The 24,599-nt window shown below is 43.0% G+C and overlaps 1 protein-coding gene across 2 annotated transcripts; it reads right to left on the bottom strand.

The window, feature by feature from the left end:
• Positions 1 to 120: 120 nt before the first annotated feature.
• Positions 121 to 21,705, bottom strand: srfb (serum response factor b). Of its 2 annotated transcripts, none has more exons than XM_051960342.1 (7): positions 20,796 to 21,705; positions 16,162 to 16,428; positions 6,517 to 6,757; positions 2,663 to 2,773; positions 1,936 to 2,133; positions 1,743 to 1,844; positions 121 to 1,183 (listed from the first exon to the last, which is right to left on the bottom strand). In XM_051960342.1, the coding sequence occupies exons 1-7, from the start codon at positions 21,447 to 21,449 to the stop codon at positions 1,146 to 1,148; spliced, it is 1,611 nt and encodes a 536-aa protein (XP_051816302.1). In that variant the 5' UTR covers positions 21,450 to 21,705; the 3' UTR covers positions 121 to 1,145. The 2 variants fall into 2 exon arrangements, with proteins under 2 accessions (XP_051816302.1, XP_022067816.1); XM_022212124.2 differs by having other exon boundaries at positions 1,768 to 1,844; positions 20,796 to 21,704.
• Between the last annotated feature and the right edge of the window lie 2,894 nt (positions 21,706 to 24,599).

Below are 24,599 nucleotides of genomic sequence, written 5' to 3'. Positions count from 1 at the left end.
AACTTTAAAACGGGTCAATTTTGGCCTGCAGGACAACGCGAGGGTTAAATATCAGTTTAGGGATTTCTGCGTGAACACTGGTGAGAACATAGACAAGAAAATGCAAAAGCTGAGACAAAAATGTTTCCATCAGACTTTAACAAATGCCAAAAGTGCTCATAAGGAAATTTAAAATGCAGACCTGTCGTAGGGCCAAATGACCATCCCATCAAAACAATACGTTTACAGTAAATCAAAATAGAATGTTTCACGACCCAGCTACTGATTTCTAATGGAGGGACAGTCTTGCAAATGTCACAATCAAAAAAAAAAAAAAAAAAAAAAATGCAGAAAAACATCCAGCGTTCTTTCTCCATCTTGTAGTGAGAACTCCCAAAAGCATGACAGTATATCAACATATGATGGGATATTAAATTAATTTACATATACATGTAAATTCATTTTCTTTATGCAAATCATTTTCCATGTACATACAAAAACCACTACGTAAAAAACAACTACATGCCGTTGCACAAACTGAACCAGGCTAAAAATACAAGTTTTCAATTTAAAAAAAAAAGAAAATTATGTACATTTCCAAATGTCTTTTTTTTCCTTTTCTTTTTGTAGGTCAATAAGCGACTCCCCGCCCATTTATAAACCCCAGATATGCACGCACACACACACACACAGACACAGACACACTTGTGCACAAATTGCTCACACTGGAACATTCAGACAAACAAATGTCTCTTTGGCTGGTGTGAAGCTGTGGCACCTTGCAGTGTGTGTGTACATGTAATTACACATTTTCAAAAAACACACACGCAAAAAAACACCATCTAATGGCATAGAAAATAGGTTCCAATGATGGATATAGTGATATATCTCCTATGCATTTGCGAATATATATATATATATTTATATACCAAAACATACCGTATAAGGGTCTGCCACACGTATGCCCTTGATTGTGTGTATATATATGTACTTTAAAGTCACATTCAGAAGTGTGATGTGAAACTCTGTAGGAAGGCATCAATAAATAGAGATGTCAGTCAGTCAGTTTGTCTCTGGGTCTGCCGTGTTACACAGCTCCAGCCGTCTGTCAGTCGCTCTTCGAGTTCTGTGCCGCGTCCAGGTTCACCACCTGGAGCTCCGTCAGATTACTGCTGCTGCCGCTCGACTGTTGGCCAATCACCATCTGGAACGCAACACAGAGAATGTCAGGAGACGGTTACATCAGGCGGCCAATCGCAAGTCATCACATCACACCGACACCCAGCACAGATGGAGATCCTGCTGCACCGCATGCCGTTTATGGAGGAGAGGCGTGATGCTGCAACAGATGATGTTTTCTCTAATATTCAGGTTATTTACTCTATGAAATAACATCCTCTAATGTGCAATTTTATCTCTTCGGGAGAATATTCGATATAACCTTGTAGTTCAATGAGGGTTTCCAGTTGCATCTGATTAAAACACCAACATATTTTCAACTAAATTGCAGAAATAAATTCCCAAGATTTTCCTTAATGACACTGAAATTTCATTTTCCATGCACTGCTACAGTGGTGTTTTATTAAATCTACTGCATGTGTGTTTTTGCTGCAAATAAGTAAAACAAGCTGATCCATCCACATTCATACAAAAAAAAAGGCAACAGGTGACAAAACTGTGGCCTCCGCGTGCCAGTGCTCTGTTAGGATGCATTAGTGCAGTCACGTGGCATGCTGGTTGCAGAGGGAATATGAGAGTTTCACTTGTAAAATGCAGATCTTGCCGTACTGGGTGTAGCTGCACTGCTGAGACGGGGATCTGCACCGTGCCTGGAGGTGCTGTGAGGAACACCTGAGGGACAGCACCTGAGGAAAGGAAACACAGCTTTCTATTAAACTCTTTGGAAGTCCGGATATGTTGGCATTACATTACAAATGTGTCTGTTCAGGGTCTCACCAGTGTCCTGGGTTTGTGCGTGGGACACCTGCATGGCCGAGGTTCCCTGGGAGAAGGCGTTGAGCACGGCCAGCCCACCGTCAGCCAGCGTTGGCGTGGAGGCGTACATCACCGTGTGGGGGCTGGGGTACATCATGTGACCTGCCACGGACGTTGGCACTGATGAAGTGACAATGGTTGCTGGGAGACTTACCGTTGCTAGAGTGAAGTGGGAAAGAAAGTGCGTAACTGTGAGGGCAAGAGGTGTGTGCAGATGTTGGCCAGCAGGTGGCGCTTAATAGCCATCTAAAATCAACTCCTAACTCCTACCAATGTAATGTTCAGCAGCTGAGTTAAGCTTTCCTCTGAGACACAAGTGATTCCAAACAGAAGCAGAATAAAGACAGTAACAACACATCATCATCTTAGGGGAATCTCTGACTAAATTCAGGCACAAAGTGGAGCTGAAACACACAAGAGGAGCCTGTTCGCACTCATCTAGATGTTACATATTTGCATTTTTTGATGGTTGCTTTGTGCACAAGTGGCCTTCCATCATTCTATTTGCATTGGGTAGAAAAGTCAAACTGTTCCTCATCAGTAGCTTCATGAATTTAGTGTAGCTGTTCTCCACCATTTGATGCACCAGAGGTTCTTTGTTTTAAAATGGAGCTGATTCTCTCTCCAACTCTAAAACTTCAATCTGACCTGATGGAGACGGTCTTCCTTGAGAGCATATTTGACCTACCAGTGGAGTTTGTGGAGGTGTGGGAGATCTCAGGGCTGCTGTCACTGTTGGAGGTGGACTGAGTGTTAGGATGGACCTGGATAGCCTGGAGCTGCTGGGGAACGCCTGCACCTGGAAACACATGAAGGGCATAAAGCCACCATAGCAAATCCTCACAACACTTTACCTTAGTGCTATTATGGAGAGTGCACGATTAGTAGTACTGTTAGCGGAGGTAGAAGATGCCACCATGCAAGTAGTATAGGTGATTCTAGTGTCAGTCACAGCAGAAGAGGTAGCGTTAGCAGCAGTGGCAGCTTTACAAAGACTGATTAGTACAGGCAGGCTCAGTTGTGGCAGCATGCGGAGCGGGTCACCTGTGAGGGAGACAGCAGCAGGGAAGCGGAAGACAGCCTGCTGTCCCTGCTGTGGCTGCGGGGCGGCGGCCAGGGTCTGACCATGCTGCCCCTGGAGGGCCAGGGAGTGCTGCTGCAGCTGGCTCAGAGGAATGGTGGGGGTGCCAGGGGCAGAGGAGTGCCTGCTGCAGGAGTGCACACACGCACACACACACACACACATAGGGGTATAAGACTAGAAGTGAAAGGATAGCACAGTTTGAAAAAGCAGTGATAACTTCATTCAGGACAAAGTACATTACCACTGAGAAACCATTTGTCAACACCCTTCAGTTGTCAAAGACGTGGCAGCATTTAGCTAGACGTGCAAGACTCAAAAAGATATAGATTTCTAAGGTGTATAACTAAAAGTTCTAGATCATTGGCTAGATGATTTGACTGCTGTGCGACCAAGCAAATAGCACTATATGTGATTTAGAATTTCCAGGTAATACATGTCAAAAGCTGCCCTGTGGAGGACACCAAACACACTGTGTGCAGTTTTTCTCTCACATCAAATATCTGCAAAGCCTATTATAAAAACATCTGAAGTCGTATGCTGTTTATATGGGCTGTCATTGATGTGGCGTCGTTAAACTCTGTTGGCATATTGCTATTACTGACACCAACTGTCGATCAGCAGGAAAGCTTGAAGCTGATGGCGGGGTGCGAATTGTTTCACCCGTGTGGTCGTGAGTGCATGTGCACGACAGAAAATATGCCGGGGCCCAATTTTAACAACACGGCTCCTAAGTGGTACTTGTGGTTCAAAAACTCCACAGGGGAACTTTAAATTGGCTGCTGCTTTTATAAAAAGGTCAGGGAAAATAACACTAATGCAAATGTCCAATGAAGCAAACAGAGCTGAAAACACACACAGAGGCAGGAGCCCCTCTCAGACATGACGTACTTTCTGATGATCTGAACATGTCAGCTTCATGTCTGAATGAGCATCCTGGTAACTTTGCTGCAAAAGTTATGACTGTAGTCTTACCAATAATGGGTAGAAATGCACAGGCAACAAGAAGAGAATTGCCCAAGTGGGTTCTAGTGTTTTTATGGTAACATTAACCCTTGTGTCGTCCTGCAGGTACAAATTGACCCATTTTATAGTTTGAAAATGTGGACAAAATTGTTTTTTCCCACAGTGAACCTTCTGATGTCCACATTTTCTACATTTTTGGCAAATCTCTGAACATTTTTTGGTGGAAAAAAGAAATGTTAAAAATTTTTCTTAAGAACATTCACAGAAAAAAATCAACCAAAATCCAACGAATTTTGGTTGATTTTTTTGTGAATGTTCTTAAAGAAAATATTAGAAGTTGTATGGATATATATGTAATCACTTTAGATTTTTTAGGATTTTTTGGGGGAAGATTTTTACTCATTTTTGAAAATATTTACAAAAAAAATCTTGCCAAATTTGGGGGATTTTTTTTTTTAAATAAAACTTTTCAGGGAAACTTAAGGAAATATTGGAATTTTCTTCCTGAAGGTTTTGCAAATTTTCTGAAATTTGGGGATTTTTTTGGCTGAATTTTGGCTTTTTTTTCAGACAAAGAAACAATATTTTTTGGTGCCCGTAAATAAGGACAACAGGAGGGTTAATACGTCTGTTAACAAAGTGTGGTCATCCAGTTGTAAACCTTTCTGCTAATGCTGATTTTGAGCTATTAATAATTATTTGGTGGATGCCCCTTGATGTACCGTCCAATCCTGTGCAAATATTACATGCATACCGTGGCTTTCTCCATCACTCATGTGGTTATGTGTGAAAGAAATCGTGAGGGACATTAACATTTAAGTGACCTTTGTCTGAATGATTCTTTAATAGACTGATGTTACACATACATGTCTGAAGTCATTTTCAAGACATGCAAAAATTAACCTGCAACATTTAATACAAACCATTGCTAACTGTGATTACATACGTGCCAAATTCTTCAAATGGCTCCTTTCAATTTCCTATTAAAGTGTTTAACAAACAAATGGCAGCTATTTGATGGCAGAACGTGACTCTGGAGTTACACCCTCACATTTGGTCATATGCTCCATACACAGTTGCTGCAGCAGGGTGGGCAGGCCCTCTCAAGCTGTCAACAGAGGAGGTTTTAGTGTGGGAGGGTGTGTTGTTCCACCTGGCGCTGCTGCTATGTGCCAGACAGGTGGTGAGGAGGAGAGAGGGAGCGAGCGAGCGAGCGGGCGGGCGAGCAAGAGAGAAAGCGACAGAGGGAGGGGAGAGGGTGGAAAGAGAAGGCTGCAGGAGGAAGAGAGAGAAGCTGAAAGAAAGAGGGGGAAAAAAAGCAACGAGGGGAAAACTGAGGAGACGTCTGGCTGTCCTTCACCTGTCAGTCAAAATAACCAACAGGACCCATTAGTGGGCATCATGTGTCTGTACCTTCAGCTGTGGCACCATGCAGACAACCAACAACCAGCAAGTGACACTACTGTCAGTATAAAGACAACACAGCACTAGTGAGCACTGGTTGTGTTTGACTTCACAGCTGCAGCTCTTGTGATCAAACAGCATACGTAACAGAGAAGATTGCCCCAGTCAGCTTCTAAGTGCCAAAATCCCTCATATCATGAACAGTCCAAATAAATGCTCCAGCTGCTCAGCTTCTTATACAGATGGGATAATATGAAATTATATTCCATTAAAATTTAAATCTCTCATGCCTTTGGGGAAAAGGTGACCTCTTGGCACCCCCGGGCTCCTCTTAGAGGCCGCTAGATGTGGACTCAATATTTCTCTACATACCCCACATAAAGGATGTGTGATGAATAATTAGTGGAAAGCCAATTTAGAAACACTTTGGGGATCCTCATATCAGAGGCTGCAGCCCTAAAGTCCTCTCTGGCTTGGTGAGGTACAGATCCCTTGTGTTTCCGAGCGTGCCTGTGAAGTCCCCCTTAATGAAGGGTCATGTCTAGTTCAGGACCACTCTGTCACAAGGCTCCGACTCCACAAAGTACGCCTCAATTATAATTTCAACACAAGCCACCAATCCTTCATTGAATATTCATGACTAATTATGGGCCTTGTTCATCAGCCCTCATTGCCAGATCTATTGTGTCCCTCTCACCTAATTATTCCTGTCCCCAAGTGACAATCAAAGGCAGGGCCAGTCGCCAACAGACGTGGCTCCCCCGGATACTGGGGGTTTTGTAAAAACCCAAAGGCACTGAGTGTTGGTGACCGGCAATGAAGAGCTGTTGTGTGATGTAAACAGCTCAGAGAGAGAGGCACGACCACCCCGAGATGACGGCTGAGGTCACGCCGCAGCGCCATTCAAATTCTAATCAGCTAATAAGCTAGACAGCACGGCGACATTAACAAAACATGAAGGCCCGCAGAAGTGTCATTTCCCCTCCGAAAGGAGGAGGTTAAGACAAACAAGCCATAAAGAAAATAAAAAAAGGGTAACAGAGCTCTGGGCGTGGAGGACATAACAGCCAATGCTCTGTTCCTTTACATACCGGGCATGAAAGTGAAGCCACTGGGCAGCTGCATGACCCCCGTGGAGGCGCCCGCGGTCTTGAGGACAGTCCCATTGGCGTTGACGTTGCTGTTGGCCGAGACAGGGGCCAGGTAGTTGGTGATGGGAAACGAAGGCCCGCTGCTCACCTGCATGGTGGTGGAGGTGGTGGGTACTGTGGACTGGGCGCTGCTGGTAGTGCCTGGCAGGCTGGCTACCGTGAACGTCGGCTTCAGTGTGTCCTGTGGGAGAAAACAAATACTGTGAGTGGGAAGACAGAGAGGGAGATCACTGGGCTGAATTAGATTAGTTTGGGATTCTGTAAAGGAAGACGACGACTGAGATGAGGGGATACAGGAGCAAATGAGTGTTTCACTTCCATGCAGGACTCGCAAAACAGCTTCAAGCCCCCCACCGGAGTTCTGATTTAACCCCCAAAACACATCTCTGTGTCGGAAATAGGACTAGTAATACCTGGGGGCCTCGTGTGTTTCAGCATTTACACCACCTATGTCTGTTTAGTACAGAGCACTCGCACGGAACAAGCAAAGTCTGTGTTTTACTTGAATTTACTAACATCATCCCAGGAAATATTCATAGCCGACCACATAGTAGCTGCTGAGCCTTCAGAAAGACAGCAGAATGAACTCTTCAATGCATGTTGCCCTGAATGTCATTAAGGAAAACATCCTTTGAGATTTCACTCTTCTGATGGATTTGAGCTTTCTGGGAATGGGCCTTTATGAAGTGTAGCAACATGAGCCTAATAAATTGGCACCCAAAATGCTCCAAACGATCACTTCAATTTGGCAGCACAGTCTGTATTTCTTGAGAAGAAAAATCCACCCCAAATCATAGAAATACCATGTCACCCACAGCTAATGCTATCATACGGTCCTTTGTGTTTGGTGAAATATGGCAGGTAATCTACGGTGACATTTTTACAAACTATTGACATGGGAAATCAAAGACCACCTCCAAAATTACAAAGTGCTCGAGGTGTAGTCCCATCACACCATGTCATATGTGAGTAATTCAGCCATATGAGTTCAATTGAAGAATGACTCTGAAGACAAATAATTACACAAAAAATGTCATCGGTACACTGTAGCTTCAAGGTGGAAATGCTCATTGGCTGCTTTTTTCACTCATGATATAAAAAAAACCTTCAGTTTCATTGTAGGGGATTTTAAAAAGAAAAGAAAAAGTACTCCCTAGTATATATCCAAAAGCAGTTCAACCTACAATTCTAAAGCAACTCGGTAGTTTGGATCTGACTTTTAAATTCCAAATCTAGTTTGCAACACAGGCTTTAGAATTTGAATCTTCAAATCAAGAAATAAATCAAACTTGAGCTAAAAATCAGAGAAATGCTTGTTTAAGGTTCTACAATATCTGTGCCTCCTTGGCACTAGTGCATCATTGCAAATAGAGGCAACCTCCAGACTATTTGCTCCACTGTGCTAAACAACACTGAGGCCCTTTACAACTGCAAAAGCAGTTTCACACGAGGACACCTAAAACAACACCATTAATGGGGCTTTTCCTCTTACAGCAGCAGAATACGTGGTAGGTAGGAAGGAGGGGAAGCCTTTAATTCTTGCAGTATTTCAAGGATCAATGAATGGCTGACAGAAACCAGAGAGGGTTTAATAGTCGCAGGGGCAAATGGCCTAAACAATGTGGGGAAACAGGCTGGGACTCCTCTAATTGCATCCATATGTTAAATACTAAGCGGTGCAGGGAGCAATAAATTATGTTTCCACTACATCGGCACTGAATATAGAGACTTCAGAGTAAGATGTCAACCCTAGAGAAATGTAAAAACATATTAAATCCTATTTTACATGCATCTCCACATTGTCAAAGAAAGAAAAACATTTATTAGTAATACTAGGAACATGACTGTGCATCATCTTTGAACACTGCGACACCTGAATACCCAGCATCATCCATTCATTACCCATTGCCATTTATCCTCCAATTAAAATCCAGCCACAGCTCAATCCGACTCCACTGACAAGGACAAAAACATTATTTTTGCAGTCGTGTTAGTTTGTTGAGTTACTATGACAACTAGCTGACCGTGTGACGTGACATCTCTGCGAAAGCCATACAAATCAGGCAGATGAGGTGCTCGCACAAACTTAAGATCAAATGAGAGGAGATGTAGCTTCGCACCGTACACTAATGTGAACATCCATTGAACAGGCGAGCAGGATGGGTTGGTGAGTGGGCTGCATGATAAGAGCAGGGTAGGCGTCAGGCCGAGACTACAAAGCACATCTAAGCCCACCATGCCTGTTTCTACGCACTTACACAAACACTTAGCACATGATACTAATGATCTCCGGCAGCAGAATGGGAATAAGCCTACACATTGGAAGGCATTTAGGAGTTTGCATTTGGATGTGGGTTCAATATTCTTTAGGGGTTTTCATTTTAAACGTGGACACAAAGAAGGGGCTGGAAAAGGGAGCTGCTTGCATGTCCAACAAGGCTCCTTTGATTCTCTACGTTTTTACAAGTACAGAGAACATCATAACAACCTGTCTCATTTCAGAGGCTCTTCCAGATGTGGCCAAGAAACGCAGCCTTCTTTTGCCCGAATTTGGTGGAGACAACCGTGTATCATTTGCTGTCCTCAGTATCCCTTAATGGAACATGCGTCCAACTCGAGTCCAGCTAAGGACCTTGTGTATCATCCCCCGTCTCTCCTTTCTTTTCTGTTTTATAATGCATAGACACTGGGCCATGCAAAGGTAGATATTGTATAGATTTACTACATCTACCATTAACCTGGTAGACTATTTGCATTGAAGAGAAATGTCCCAATTTGCACTGCAAACTCTGGAATTTGCCCCAGTTTTCCCAGAGTCATTTACATTTGGCAACTGTTTGAGACACGCTTCCTGGCGATAAATGTTTAAATATTTGATGCTACATGTTGAAAGTCACAATATTTGGCAAGAACACAGAGGCTCAGTCTAAAAAGTGGGTCCTCTGAGGGGCTGCGTCCTTTGGAAGAGCAGGCCTCAGAACTGGGACAAAGCTATCAGAGAGGCAAAACACTCTGCAGCGGTAATCCAGGAGAAGTGAGTGTATATTAGAGGTCTGATGACTGGAAACACATCTGCGTGTCACGTCAGACTGGCTTACATACATCATTAACAACAAAAGGAGCATGTAAAAGCAGGCGAGGACAACTTCTCTCAGCACAGCTCTATTGGTTTTTATATGTGACTGATTACGTGGGTGAGAGGTGGAGGATCCAGCATGGACTCTACTGATAAGACCTTCCAACCACACACTCCATGCAAACATGTAAATGGAGCTAGTGTAAGTATTGGCTCACAGGGTTCTACCACACTGCAATCTACTCAAATTTTCCTATTTATGATCGTCTTCTGGCACAGCTCACTGCAATGATTAAACAAGTTATTTTTTACTAATTGAGTTAAAAAGCTCAGAGGATTAATAAATAATCCAGTGCCACAGTCAAATCAGAGTCTTCTGGACTCGTACAGATGGACAAGCAGGCGTTGTCTTACACAAGCTGCTCTGAATCACAAGAAAATGCAAAAAAAAAAAAAAAATCTAACTACACAGTGCTGAGCAGTTAGTTGGTCTGCAGCTCAGTTCCAGGCTCTGTTGATGGGCTCTGACAGTCCAAGGTCCTTTACCTCTTAAGTTAAACAGCAGCTGGAAAGTCAGAGGGGGAGGGCCTCATAGATACTCTCAGTTGTTCTGCCCTTTCAACCAAAAAGGAAGACTGAATAAATTGGCACAACAATCAATCAATCATCCATTTACTCCACAACTATTAGCCCTGTCATTCATCACAGAGTGATCACTGACAGTTGCTGACAGAGGGTGACACGAGGTGTCACCAAGTCTTCATTCTCTCACTTAATGTTCACTAAAACTAAACAAGGCAAAGCAACTAACTCACTCTACACTGGTGGACATGTCTTACTGTATGTTATAAGTAAAGTACTACCAGTGTGTTTATAGTGTGGTAGCAGGAAGTAGCACCTTTGTGCCACTGTAGCAGCAGACTGCGACCTGTGTGAGGTTCAGAACAGAAGACAGGATAGGGACGGGAGTACAAACAGCTGAGGGCACAGACAGCTGGTGGGGAAACCTGAGCACCTCTGAGGGGGAATTAACTCTTTCTAGGCCAGCTGAGGCAGCAAGAGGCCACGTGTTAGAACAGCCGCCATCGGACACTTAGCGGTTCTTACCACTGGGGCTGCACAGGACGACTCGGTCCCTGCGACACACCAAGACGCTCAATCTTGAACTCTTCTTATAAAGGAGGAGTTGCCCCTTGCTGAAGGACAAGGTCACCGTGTTCCGATGCCTCCACTGCTCAGCAGAGAAACAAATGAAGGCGACAGAGGGTGTGCGATCAGCCTGGTTTTAACCTGTGTGGTAATCAACGGCCTAAGTGCTGCTATCTCTGTGACCTACTGCTTTGTTTGACCATCTTTGTGTATCTCCTGTTCAACTGGCCAGTCTATAAACAGTATTGGCTTTCATTTCAGAGTCACAACAGTGCATAGTAAACATAGGCCACAGTGGTGTAATGCATTCTTTCAGACCAGAAATGAGAGCAGAGGATCATCCTTGTTATGTAGCCAAAACCTGAGCTCTGTCATTTCCTCCTTAAGTCCCGTCGATCCCTGGCTCCTGTTAACGAGTCAGTTAATCTTGATCTGCATCTATTTAGCAAATCAAAGTAATTTAAGCAAAAATGCAGAGTTCTAGCTTCTTCATTTTCAGAATTTGCTTCTTTTCTTTGTCTTTTCTTACAGTAAACTGTATATTTTGAGCCTCAGGACTATCGGGCTTTAGGACATTTTCCGCTAGTTCACTGCAGCTCGGTTTACCTTTGTACCACTTGCATTCAATTCAGTCTCTCTACTTCTCATCACACTCATCACAACAAACCCGAGACTGACCTGAGGAAACACTTAGTATAATGAGGTACCAGAATGTAGCAATTGAAGTCACAATTTATAGTTGTGCGAGTGGAGAGCTGAGTCGTCTGGAATAAGTAATGAATCCTCTGGAGTCAACCTGCGCAGCCACAGAGAAACCGCCATAACTTGCTATGTAATCCATTTTAGAAGACAGTGACATTATTTAAGTACAGTCACTAAGAGATCTGAAGTATTCTGTCACTCCTACATTCATGGTAAAAACTCCATATAAAAAGATCAGAAGGCAGAATGCAATAAATACAAACCATGAGAGCCACCTTACTGACACAGGCAAGACATTTACTAATAGCTCATGATAAGTTCTTTCAATATTTTGGTTTCCCAAATCTTGTGCATTCTTAAAGGTTCCATATAAGGTAAAAGTTTAAAAGCCTCCATTGCCCTCTTAACATTCACATGCATCAGACAAGGACTGCGTTTTCAAGGAAGAGGAAATGAGAGAGCAATTAAAAGGCGCAGGACACAAATGATTCTCTATTCATGAGGGATTAATCATTCCAAATTGAAGGTGACAACTGGCAGGCTCGTCCTGTGTTGGTTGGAGAGTCCATTGTGCAGTTTACTGGTGGCTGGCCCTCGTCTAATCTCCCATTTGCTGGCTCCCATCTCCTAGTCTGTCACCCTGCCAGCAACATGGAATTTGCAGCTCCATTTGGGACTGCTAAAAAAGGCAAGGCAGCCCAAGTGGAGGAGGTGCAGCCAATGGCGGCTGACCTGTCCAGTTGCTTGCTGTAAAATAAGGGGGTGGAGGAGGGGGCTGGGGGTGGGTGACATAACGCTGCTTTCCTCCCTTCTAGCACAGCCAATATGCTTCATACACATTTATAGATGTGAGATATGTTGAGTAATTAGGCTGTTGCATGTGTCTTGGGATGTCTCGACAGAAAAACAAACACGCCAGCTGCTGGTCAGGACAGTGGCCTTAGTCTGGAAGGTTTTCTGGTCAGGGTTGTGATGTGCCCTAATGAGCAATTCAACATGTAAACTTCTCCGAGATCGCAACAGAAATGACACCGACAGTCAGAGCAAGCAGGGGTGATGGAGAGAGAGAGAGAGAGAGAGAGAGATCAAGTATGGGAGAAAAGGAGAGAAAAAGTGAGGGAGGGAGGAGGGGAAAACCAGAGGAGGCTGTGATACTGAGATAGATCCTCTAAGCGAGCATGAGTTGTGGGATTTGCTATCCCCTTCCAAAAATAACCCAAAAAGCGTAAAAACATCTGTACTGTAGACGTGTCTAGCATTAAGAATTAGTCATAAACAATCCAAAAATCTTTTGGGGGATGCAGGACAGGAGCAAGGAGCAACAAATCTAGCCTCTCTGAGCGTCTGTTTCTCATGCACCCTACTTTCCCTTCAATCTACCTCCTCCACCTTTGTATCAGAGATTACATTTCCCAGAATTAATTCCAGCAGCCCCTAGAGAACCATGCTGAAGGTGTTGCCATCAGCGGTTGGTTTTGTGTGCTGATAGAGCGACAGCATTAGAAAAGTGACGATTTTCCACACAAAGTGAGTCACAGACTTTAAACTTTATGTCCTATCATCTTAAGACTCCTCTCTTTTACAATGAAGGAACTGTCTAAGGAACAATAAACTGATACTGCTGTTCAATGTAGCCTTTTCTAGAAAGAAGCCTAGGCCAACTAATTTCAGTGAATAGTTCTGGAAAAAATTGATGACATTTCCAGAACAGCTGCCAATATTTTCCCACAGTAAAATACAGAGGAAAAGATAAATGACAGTCCAGCTAGTGATGGATTCATCCAGTCTGTAGGGAAGAACTGACACTGAGGGAAAGAAAACAACTGTTGCTTATTTAGAAGACAATCAATTTGAAATGATTTATTTGTCAAACCAAGTCAATGCTTGGCTTATTTTTCACCATATTTAAAAGCCTTCCCTGCCTGGAAACAGAAGTAAACATTTAGCTTGGTTCTGTTCAAAATTAACAAAATCTACCAAGCAGCAACTCTAAAGTTAACTAATTAACATGAGTGCCTTGTTTGTTAAATCTGCACCAAACTTGCACATTGAATTTTAACAGTGTGTATGTAAAGAACTATTTCTTGACAGTCATGGTGACTTCTGGCAGTCTTTACTGTGACACTGTCAGGCAACCAGCAAAGTCTCTCAAAAGCTACCTCTCTTTATCAAGAAATGGTCCCAAAAAGATCACTTTACTTCTTGGAGCCTCTAGTTGAAAAAGAGCTTTTAGTTGGCCTGACATTAAACCAAATAGCTGCCTCTAGAACTGAAAAAAGAAGCCAACATGAAGTTGCTATTTCTTGAATGGCCACTTGAACCTGGCTACAAAAGTGAGTAGATCCCCGTAAACCTCCATGTTAAAATGTCTGGCTTTACATTCAGAAATAAACATGTTTATAGTTTTGGCTTTGGTCTCTATTGGTAATTTCTATGTGAAAACTGTACAAGGGGGTAATTTTTGATAAAAGTCACCAATTTAAATTGATGTTCATGTGACAGAAATGTGGATTTAGCCCTACTTGTGCTCTACCTTGTAGTCCATTTTTGGATAAGCTATGAGCTAGGAAGAATCAGGCACTATCAAGATGGAGATGGCCAAGCCACCATATTGGGCTTCAAAAATGGCCATGCAGAAACTAATGGGTGATGTCATGGAGTGTTCGTCCATCTTTATATAAAGTCAATGCATTGAACTAACAATTGTTGCTATGTCATTAACAGTATTTTTCCACATATTAGGATTTTTTTCTTCTAACCTTGCAATAGTAGTACAGGCAACAGCATTTCAGCTCCACAGTTTCAGCTGCCACATGGTTTTATGAGCTATGCTAACAGCACCAAATCATGTCTACTTCACTTATCTCCTTAGTCTCTTTCCCTTCTCTAAACTCTTCCCCACTTCCCCCACCAGCCATTGCAAACCCCGAACTGTTTAGACTAGCTTGGACTGTATGCACGACATACTACTCTCATGATGAATAGCGTCCAGACGCTGCAGAAGTTCACGCAACAACCACGCAAAGGACCTACTGCACAGAAACGATCCTTCAAAACCAGGGGCTCCATATCCACCTGCCATGTCCTAACCATAACACTGTTAATCCTGACATGGTTCCTGAGGATTTCTAAGGTTTCTCTCATTTTAAGGGTTCACGGGGTCCATGCTGGTCTCCCACACTCACAACTGTAATTGGGGGGCAGAGGTCACTGTGTCACTGCGTGCCACCTACATAGATGCCACATGAAACAGGATGAAAAGTATTGCTCAAATGTTTCCATTGCACCATCATATCTACATCCATACCTCCCCTCCATATCACTAAATGGGAGGTGGGGGGTGGGGTGGTTGCGGCGGTGGGGGGAAATCACAGGACTCCAAAGACAGCTGCAGCTTATAAGGAATGTGAGGGGCCTCAGCCAAGAGTGCAGGCAGGGAAACCATACCATATATGGCAACAGAGGCAGAATCTAATTTTTATCAATGAGCAGAGCGGGAATGAGAGTGGCTTAACATGCAAAGGTTGATCTCCCATCCTTGACGGTGTATGGTACGTGTTAGTTAGCGCCCTGGAAAAACAGCATGCGGGCAAACAGGCCTGCAAGTGTCCGTCTTCAAAGGGGCATGCTTGGGCTGTGTAAACGGCGGAGGGAATCTCAGCCTCCAGCACGTGATCGCACAAAGGTGTGGACAGCAAAGTGTGTCTGCTGATAAATTTATTGCTTCATTTCAAACTGTTTTAGAAAACTTGTGGTGTCGTAAAAGGAAATACTGGCGCTCGAGCTGCAGCTTTTCATGAAGGGTGAGAATAAATTGCACGATCGACAAATAATCACAAGGCAGACTTTGGTGGAAATTCATCTTTGATCGTTTCTAATCAATTTTTCTCTGTAGTGATGATTTTAGGAGGTTAACAAGTATGGAAACTGCACAAAAGGTGCAATATTCCAATATTTTAAGTCCTGTTTAACTAGCTCAAGGTTTTATCCACGAACATAAGACAGCTCCATCCCAAAATTAAATATAAACAGCAAAGTCCTCCATATAGCAGGCTACATGTTTCTCATCTTAACACAGCCCAGACCTGCAGTGATTTATCTTAAGGAGTGTTACGAGGCTTTCCTGGATGAGAGGTCAGAAAGGTCCTTTTCGTAGGATAGGATAATTCTCCTCTTATCCTGCTCTCCCTTCAGTCTAGAGCCCTTTGAAGGACCACTGAGACTTTTTTGGTTTAATTAAAAAATGGTTTGGTGCTCAGAACCAAACCACAAGCTCGAACCAGAAGCCTTGCATGTAACAGGCAAAAGTTCAAAACTGTGTTTACAAAAGGACAAAGATTATTTTCCACAGCTGCTTGTGGGTTTGATTTATTTGTTCTCTGTGTATGCTGGCCTTTTCTGGAGAGATTCCCCACTATATCCATTAGAGAGTCTCTATGATGCTTTATTTGTTTTTTTTTCTAAAATTCACACTGCATTTCATGCCTCCACAAGAGAGCAGACAGTGAGTCACAAAGATTTTAACTGTTGCCGATCGCAGGGGAAATGGGCTGTGGGGACTCGTACAGAAATGAGTGCACTCAATTTTAGTGGTAACCAGCTGCAGAATCACTATCTGTGAGCGTATTTTTAAATTTTTTCCTTAAATTTTTCCCCACCTTTGTGTCACCCATGCTCTCCGACTCAGACACCTGGTAGGTGAGGTCCGTCTCCTCGAAGCCCGTGGCACTCATACGCTGATCTGTGGAGGGGTCAGAGCGGGGCGGCGAGTCTGGTGAGTTGAGGCATGTCTGGATCAGGGCTTTGCCCGTTTCACTGGTGATCATGGGCTGGAGTTTGCGGGTGGCAAAAGTATAGACGTGACCCGTTTCACTGGCCACAAGCAGCAGCACCTGGGTCCCCGTCAGGGTGGAGAGTTCATACGCCTAGGAAAGATAAAAAGAAAATTTAAGCATCTGACCAAGAGAGGAGACCAAGAGTGCAGCTAGAATCCAAACATCAAAAAGATACAGTTCACCAAATTAGGACTTGGATTACCTTCACATCATGCACAAATTAATCTCTACAGGGGAGGGAATATATGAGATTCCACCCATGAATCTTTGGAGAAAAAGCCAAGGAAGCACTAGAATCTATAAATACTCCCGTAGCAAACTCTGACATATAGCACAAAGGAACTAAAATAACATGAGATAAGGCTCCCAGAATAGAGAGTGTGATATAGCTGAGAGCCTGATTGCAGTAAGGGGCTGGTTTGTATAGGCGGGGGGAATAGTAGTAGCCCAGTCTTGACAAAGGACATGAGGAATCATTCTTGGCACGAGGAGGTAGCTGGCTGTAAAACGCGAGGTTTCCATCACACTCTGCTGCCTTGTCATTCATTATAGAGCGTGTCGATGCTCACATTTAAACTCCAAGTGCAAAGGAAAAGCGCACTGAGATTCAACTCTATCCAACACACAGACCAAACGTAGCCTGATGCTGCACTCAGAGTGAACTCCTGAGAATGCCTTTTCATCTAAATGAGTCATCAGTTATGTGAAGGATGCTTCTGGTGCCGTGAAGGCACAGTGCCATTACCATCACCTTGGCGAACACAGCATAGCCACAGTTAGCTGACAGATGTGCCATTGTAAGCTGGAGTGCAATACACCGTCAGAGCAAGGAGGAGGAGATGAATCACATTCAAATTAAAGGATTTTATTGAGCAGTTATAAAACTGTGTACCCGTCTCAGTCTGCTCCGCCACGCTCTCTCTTCTGTAACACTGTGTTCATTATGAACCATATTGGTCCAGTCCTCACTATCTGGGTGCATGCTAGCTGAAGCTGACCACATAATTGCTTTTTCTGTGCAATAATATGGCAACAGAGAACATAAAGGCTAATGATGAGGTTTGACAGCTACATTGCACTTGTTTTACCTGAACACTTAAATAGTGCTTTTGTGTACAGTGCAGATCAGTATTAAAAGAACACTGTCTGGTTGTACAAGTCACCTCATCGTGTGTTCATGCAGCCTTGCAGACGCAGGTAATGAACTGCACAGCTCTCGTCATCCACTTTCACTGCCATTCGCCTTGATTAGCTGTGCACCAGCTACATATGGGTCTCCAACTACAGAACCTTATGTTTGGCCAACATCCAAGACAGAAAACTTCTAATTTATTAACTTAAGTGTGCTCTGTGGCAGCACAAACTAGACCTACACAATGCTTTAATAAGTTTCCTTGCTCTGCTGATTTTCACATAAATATTTATGACTGCAGGGCGTGTTGTGGAGGTGGTGTGTCTCCGACTGTAATTGGTTCCTCAGCCACACAAAACTTCACAGTTAATCCTATTTATCAGACAACCAAGATATAAGTCCATTCAAGCAACACACTGTGTATGTAATGTAGCTGTGTAATTAAAAGTGCTGAAAAATACTAAAAACGAAGTTTGTTTTGCACATGGCTTTATTTTTCAGGGTTTGTCTTCTTGTTGTGATCAGTCCCAAACTTAGCCTTAATGAGTGGACAGCTGCTAGTTAAAAATCAATTAAGCCGCTGGTTCTCATGTAAACGTGGATTCAGGAACTGATGTTCTACAATGTAACTTGTAGACCAGGGGTGTCAAACATACGGCCCATGAGCCAAAACTGGTCTGCCAGAGAGTCTAACCCGGCCTAACCCGCTGCTGTAGACACTACTTCATGGTGACGGTTGTCAAATGATTGAGAGTTAAGAGAACAAAAGTTAAAACAACCTACAGTGAAGAAGAAGAAACTCAGTGGGCAAAGAAAGGACAGTTAGTGAAAGTAATTCAGAGAGCCAGTTTAGAGATATTGGAAAAGTATATATGTTGGTATAAAAGAGTGTTTTTTCTTCTTCAGCTACACAGATATTGTGATGCATCACAGATGATTGTCTTATAATGTATCATGCATTACAGAAATGCTGTATCATGACACCATTATTACTGTGGATAATGTATCAAGACTTACTCTGTGACTCCCACCTCTAATTGTAAATTAACCTGACTGACAGAAATTCACGGTAGCATGTTTGATAATCTACAATGTTAATTATTGCAGACAATTCTTTCTCCAGCTTCTCAAAGGGATTTGATGAACACGTCTGTTACTTTAAACTGGGTTTCGTAAACAAGCTATCTGAAGATGTCGCCCAAGACTCTGGCTAACTGTCAAGGTCATTTTTATTTATTTTTCCTCTGATTTCTTTTATACTTATATTTTATTATATACCATAGAAGAGAGTCTAAGGTAGTGTATTCAAATTGCTTGTTTCATCAACCAAAATACTGCATTTAAAGTCACATAAAAGAAGGCCAAAAATAAAATTAAAACTGCTAATAATCAGCATATCTTTGCATTAAAGAGCAGAAGCTATTAAACATTTGACAAACCTTGATTTAATCAGCAAAACTGTTGCAGACTTTATGTTCTGTCAGTCACCTAATCAATCAAATGACTCATGGTTTCAGCACTCAGCATGTAATGGCAGGGAATTCAAGGTGTAAATAATAACATTAGTTAATTATTGGCTGCATTCCACTAAGCTCAGCCAAATTCAGAGCCTTGGTATTGTGCAGGTTGTGTCTGCACTGCTTACTGGGGCATTTAAAGGGAACAGAGCCACAATTAATGTTATTAGCAGCACCTGTGCACCTACAACAAGTCAAACTGTCTGCTCTAAACAGCCTGCTGCGCATTGTTACAGCCAGAGCAAAAAAATGGAAACAGGTCCTTTTTCCTGGACAAATAATGCTACTGAAAAAAAAAAACAGGAACCACAGGTATTAATTGAAGAATTCTGCACCTTAAACGCAGGTGACAATTTGTGTTATGCAAGTGTTTACATGCACACAATCTGAAGCAGATACAAGAAGAGAGCAGGCCGATGCTTCGCTAACTGCCTCCTTCAAAATGAAACTGGGTTCGTCCTAGAAACCAGTTTGAGACCAATCTACTATGAATCTTCCCACTCCACCCACCTGTCAGTTTGTGTGATGGCTGGCATAGTGTGGGCAACATTTTCAAAAATCTCCATCCCCACAGTGTGTCAAATAGTGTTCATGTTGCCAAGAGCCTACATAAAGACACCTCAGTTTCCACGACAACAGTCTGGGATACATAAAAAAAAAAGAGAAATACAGCAGAATACACAGTGCAGGCACTTTGAAAGTAACATGGGGACAACTGAACTATTGGGTTACAATAAAGCATGGCTTATAAGTGTTTGTTTAGAGTCATAATGAAAAGTTGCCAAGTCTACAGCACAATAACTGCAGTTCTAGTGGTCAACAGCTGACCTTGTCTCCAATAATAAACTTCAAATGACTTGATGCCAGATTCTTCATAGCAGTGCTTTATAATGGCAGAAATTGCGTGGGAGAGTTGTAAATTTCCACTAGAAATATTGCTTTGTACTTAGCAGACAGTAATGGAGGCAATTATAACTACAATGGAGCAAGTTGTCATCTTTAATGTCAATTGCTTACGTGCCAGATTCAGCTAAGAAAACTGAAACCAGGCTGGCTGAAGCCGGATGCTTGTGCCAATATACAGTGCAATAATGCATGCACAGACAGTCCCGAGCTTCTCGCTTCTGTTTGAGTGCTCTTTGACCGTCCTCTGATTTGTTTCCCTGGGGTTTAGTCAGCTGTTGGCACATACAGGCCCACTGCTGCTCATGGCCACATGGCTGCCGCCTGTAAGCAAAGCCCTGCTTCACAGTGACAGAGGGAACAGCCTGTGCATTAATGGGAAGTACTTGCAGTAGCTGCGGGCCTGTCACTCAGTATATGAAGGTATATATGTGCATGAATGAGTGTGTCAGATTATTTAGAAATGTGTATGTGTGTGTGTGTGCGTGTGTGTTAGTTGGGGGTGAGCATGATTGTAAATAGAAATGCCATTTGCTCAATTCTATTTAAAGCCTATTCCCTGTCATGAATGTTCTGACTTCCTCACATCCACTGAGTCACTTTGTGGCACAACTGTTTTGTTTTCAGAAGAAATGTATTGACACAAGATTTAGCACAGGGCAGCATGCACATATAATGTACCATTCCCAGTGTGTCTGTGGTGGTTATTATGATTACAGATGCACCATTTTTACAGGTTAGAAAGGTGTGACCTGCCAAATTATTAAGGCCATAAATGAATGAATACAAAGCACCATACAGTGTGTTTTGGGGCTACTGCAGTATATTTAGGTCAATCAACGTATATGAGATTCTAATTACATGTAACTGAGCTAGATCACATCCAAAGGCATCACCTGACTTACCTTTTTCATAATGCCCGTCTTCCTCTTGCTGAAGGTGGTGTACCGTCTCAACTTGTTGTCAATAAATTCCATCTTTATCTTTACGCGCCCACGTGTCTTCTTCCCCGGCTTTGCCCCGGCGACCCCTCCGGGCACCATGCCGTAACCTCCGGGAGCTACTCCCACCTCCTGCCCCGCCACCGCCGCCTCCATCTCCCCTCTCTCCCGCTTCACCCCTCTCCTGCTGTCCCCGAGTGAACCCACTGGGTCGTCATCATCCCCGGAGTCCGAGTCATTATCCGAGCCGCTGCACAAAGGAGCGCTCTCCCGCTCCGGGTCGAACCGGGCTCCGTGAGGCAACACAACTCCCGCGTTCAGCCCCACCATGTTGCCTTGGACGGCGGTCTGTAGAGGATTCACACCGGTCCCGTTCCCGGGTCTGGCCCCTCTCGGACCCCCCGGACCGTTAGCACCCAGCATCCCGACGGCGTCTCTGTCCCCCGGTCGCCCCGCAGCACCGGCAACACTCTCGCAGACCCCAGGTAAAGCTTGCCCTGCTCTGACCAAAACGGGACGAATCCCGCCGCCGACAACCCCCGAACCGTGTCCTGTGGTACCCCTGCCTGAAGCTGAGCCGTTTCCAGATGGTGCCGATCCGACTTGGCTCGGTAACATTATATTTACTGGACCGAGTCTCTAAACACCAGCCAGGAGAGCTGGAGCGGATCGTAGCGTAAAGACACCGAGAAAACGCATACACGCCTGGGCCACAAAATGTAAACAAAGCAGGCCGGTTGGAGGTTTGGAGACTCCAGGAAATTACCGAGACAAACTTTGGAAAGTGATGCTGCCCCCAGGACCCTTCAACCCCGGCTCCGTTTGGTTCACCCTCCTCCTCTATTTCCAAAAGTCTGAGCACTTTCTCAAAAAGGAAAACGCGGAGAGCGCCCTCCATGTTGCTGCGCCACGTCACCTAGTCCGCACTGTGAACCGAAAGCATACCCGGTCTCCGCCAGCTGGTGCACATATATTATTTTTCACTCCTTTATCATCACACTATTTCACTTTATACGCATCAAAAACGTGTAAAAAGGTGTCATTTCAAAACAGCGTACACGGCGGCGGACTAATACCACAAACGAGGAACTACTTCCCTCCTTATAAAGAGATACAATGTTTCCTTATTTGGTGCTGTCTCTCCTTATTTGGTGAGTCACAGCGTCGCCTCCTGATTGGCTGAAGATTATCTGAGTAGCGCTCTCATTGGTCCGTGAAGCCTCCTCATTAGAATAAATACCAAAATGGTTGCGCTACCGACAACGTCACCGTGGACATGCAGAGGCACCAAAATAACAAAACATGCACGTTATATTCTCCACAGGTGGTACAATAGCAAGCTACAGTCATGTTTTCTCAGAGTTTTAGTTTTAATGCCAGAATACCTCTTTATTTATGTGTGTTGCTTTAAAGTCTAGTTTAGACATAACTTTATTTTAGATTGTAAATCCAGAAAGTCAGGTGTCCAAATTTACAATACACTCACCTATCACACACCTTTCATGCTTTGAATTTGAAGCTTGCATCACGCTTTCTACATTAGGAAATGGAGCACCACTGCACAGGCCCAGTAAGGTTTCACAGTATTGTTATTTTTTTTAGGAAGCTTACTTGGAAATTGCATTCAACATGCTATTGTGCCACACAGTTGTAACCCTCACAGCTTTTGCAACAGGCCTTTTCACAGCAGTAGGAGAGAAAAACACAGGTGTTATTACACTAATGTCAACAGCCATGTCTCTTAAAGTGTCCCAGTAGGCCCTGCCAGTAAGCCTGCATGCACAATACCAGAACTGTGAAACAAGCAGCTAAATGGAATCCAGATATTGTTTATTTTCTATTGCATCACATCAGAATATCTTCAGTTAAAGGTCTGCTTATCTGAGAGTGTTTGAAATGATGCAGTGAACCCCACCCACCTGCTACTCCAGGCAGGTTAAAACAAATGCCAAGTATTATGGTATTTGAAAGAGGTTTCTCATCCATGATTTGCTGGCAAGCCGCTATCGGGGATTTTTATTGAAGTGGATGTGCTTCTATTATCACAAGAGCTCAGTGAAATGCACACAATGTTATGATATCATTAGTTGGGAACGAGCTGGAATGGCATTAATAAACTATAACCTTATTAAATCTTACCCTTCAGAATGCCATAATATTCTGAAATATTTACAATGCATACATAAAAAGCCAAAACTTCTGTGTTAATATCTGAAGTGAATCATTTCTATCCACCACCAAGCAACAAATTATTAATACTTATGCTAAATTCTGATTGATAGTAAATCCTTATTAGGTTTCTTCTGGCTGGAAATGACAAACAAATGACAGAAGGTGGTAAGACATTGTGTTGGAGATTTTGATGACATGTTTGAGCAATTTCTAGATTTTTATATTCTCACAGGGCATTTTTACTAATATGTCTAAAGTTGTTGACACCCTTCATCAGTAATCAGTGAGAAAGTATTTATTTGCCACCACAGCGATCAAACAGTTCCTATAATGCAGAATGCGTATTAGCTGGAATTTTGTTCCATACATCTTTTGCCACAATCTGTAAATATTCCTTTGTGATCACTTTGGTTTTCACTTCCCTCCACAGATTCTCAATGGGATTCAGGTCTGGACTCTGGCCATCTCACCCCAAAATGTCAGTAATACAACTCCAGCCTTGAGCAGAGTCTGCTGGAGTATCTGCTGTGACATGTTGCTACCAGAGTTGCTCAGAAAACACTTAAATACGGCCTTATAACCTTTCTCGTCTTGTGAGCTGCCACAATGTGCAGCTCTAATAACAGGAGGCTCACTAAGCTTAGGTTGTAGCCACAATGTGCTGAACCTAGTGACTACAGAATCACAGCATCACTGCCTTAGAATGCTGCAATAAAAGAAGATTAAGTGCTAGAAATTACCAGGACTAATGGTATACAAGCTACATCATCAGTTGGTGTGAAACACTTTGGACATGGAATATTAAGAAAAGGGAAAAATCCCACAGAAATAGGACAAATGTTTTTTCACAAACACCTGTCTTTTGTTGTTTATGTCATTTCAAGCCAGAAGGAACCAACTCGTTAAAAAAAGGTCACTATTAATCAAAATTTAGCTTCTTAAATATTAATTTTTCTGGCTTAACTATAAGTTACTAGCCAATCTTTACAAGAGGAGAAACGTAATGACTCAGGAGGAGCTGCAGTAATCCTGTTGTCACTTTGAAATGCCAAACTGAAAATGCCGTTCTTAAGTAGATTATTTTCACTAGTCCAACAAATACTGACTCATACTGGAAACTTCTTTTGCAGCTACAAAAAACTGAGTTACTGTATTTAACTGTGAACATAATTATACTGAAAAACGTTTGATACATTTGGGTCATGTTTAACACCTCCAGAAGATATACACCACCCTCTTGTGGTTAATCAGAGTACTTTAAGATTTCACCGTAGACTAGGACAGCCAGCACTTTTAAAGGATCATACATGTGGTTTTAATATTATGGCCCCCAAACTACACTCAACAAAAATATCAAAGCAACACTTTTGTTTTTGCTCCTATTTTTTTTTAAATGAGATGAACTGAAAGATCTAAAACTTTTTCCACATACACAATATCACCATTTCTCTCAAATATTGTTCACAAATCTGTCTAAATCTGTGATAGTGAGCACTTCTCCTTTGCTGAGATAATCCATCCCACCTCACAGGTGTGCCATATCAAGATGCTGATTACACATCATGATTAGTGCACAGGTGTGCCTTTGACTGCCCA

This window comes from Acanthochromis polyacanthus, chromosome 15 (assembly GCF_021347895.1).
Source record: "Acanthochromis polyacanthus isolate Apoly-LR-REF ecotype Palm Island chromosome 15, KAUST_Apoly_ChrSc, whole genome shotgun sequence".
Taxonomy (NCBI): domain Eukaryota; kingdom Metazoa; phylum Chordata; class Actinopteri; family Pomacentridae; genus Acanthochromis; species Acanthochromis polyacanthus.
This window is presented reverse-complemented; position numbering and strand designations above follow the sequence as displayed.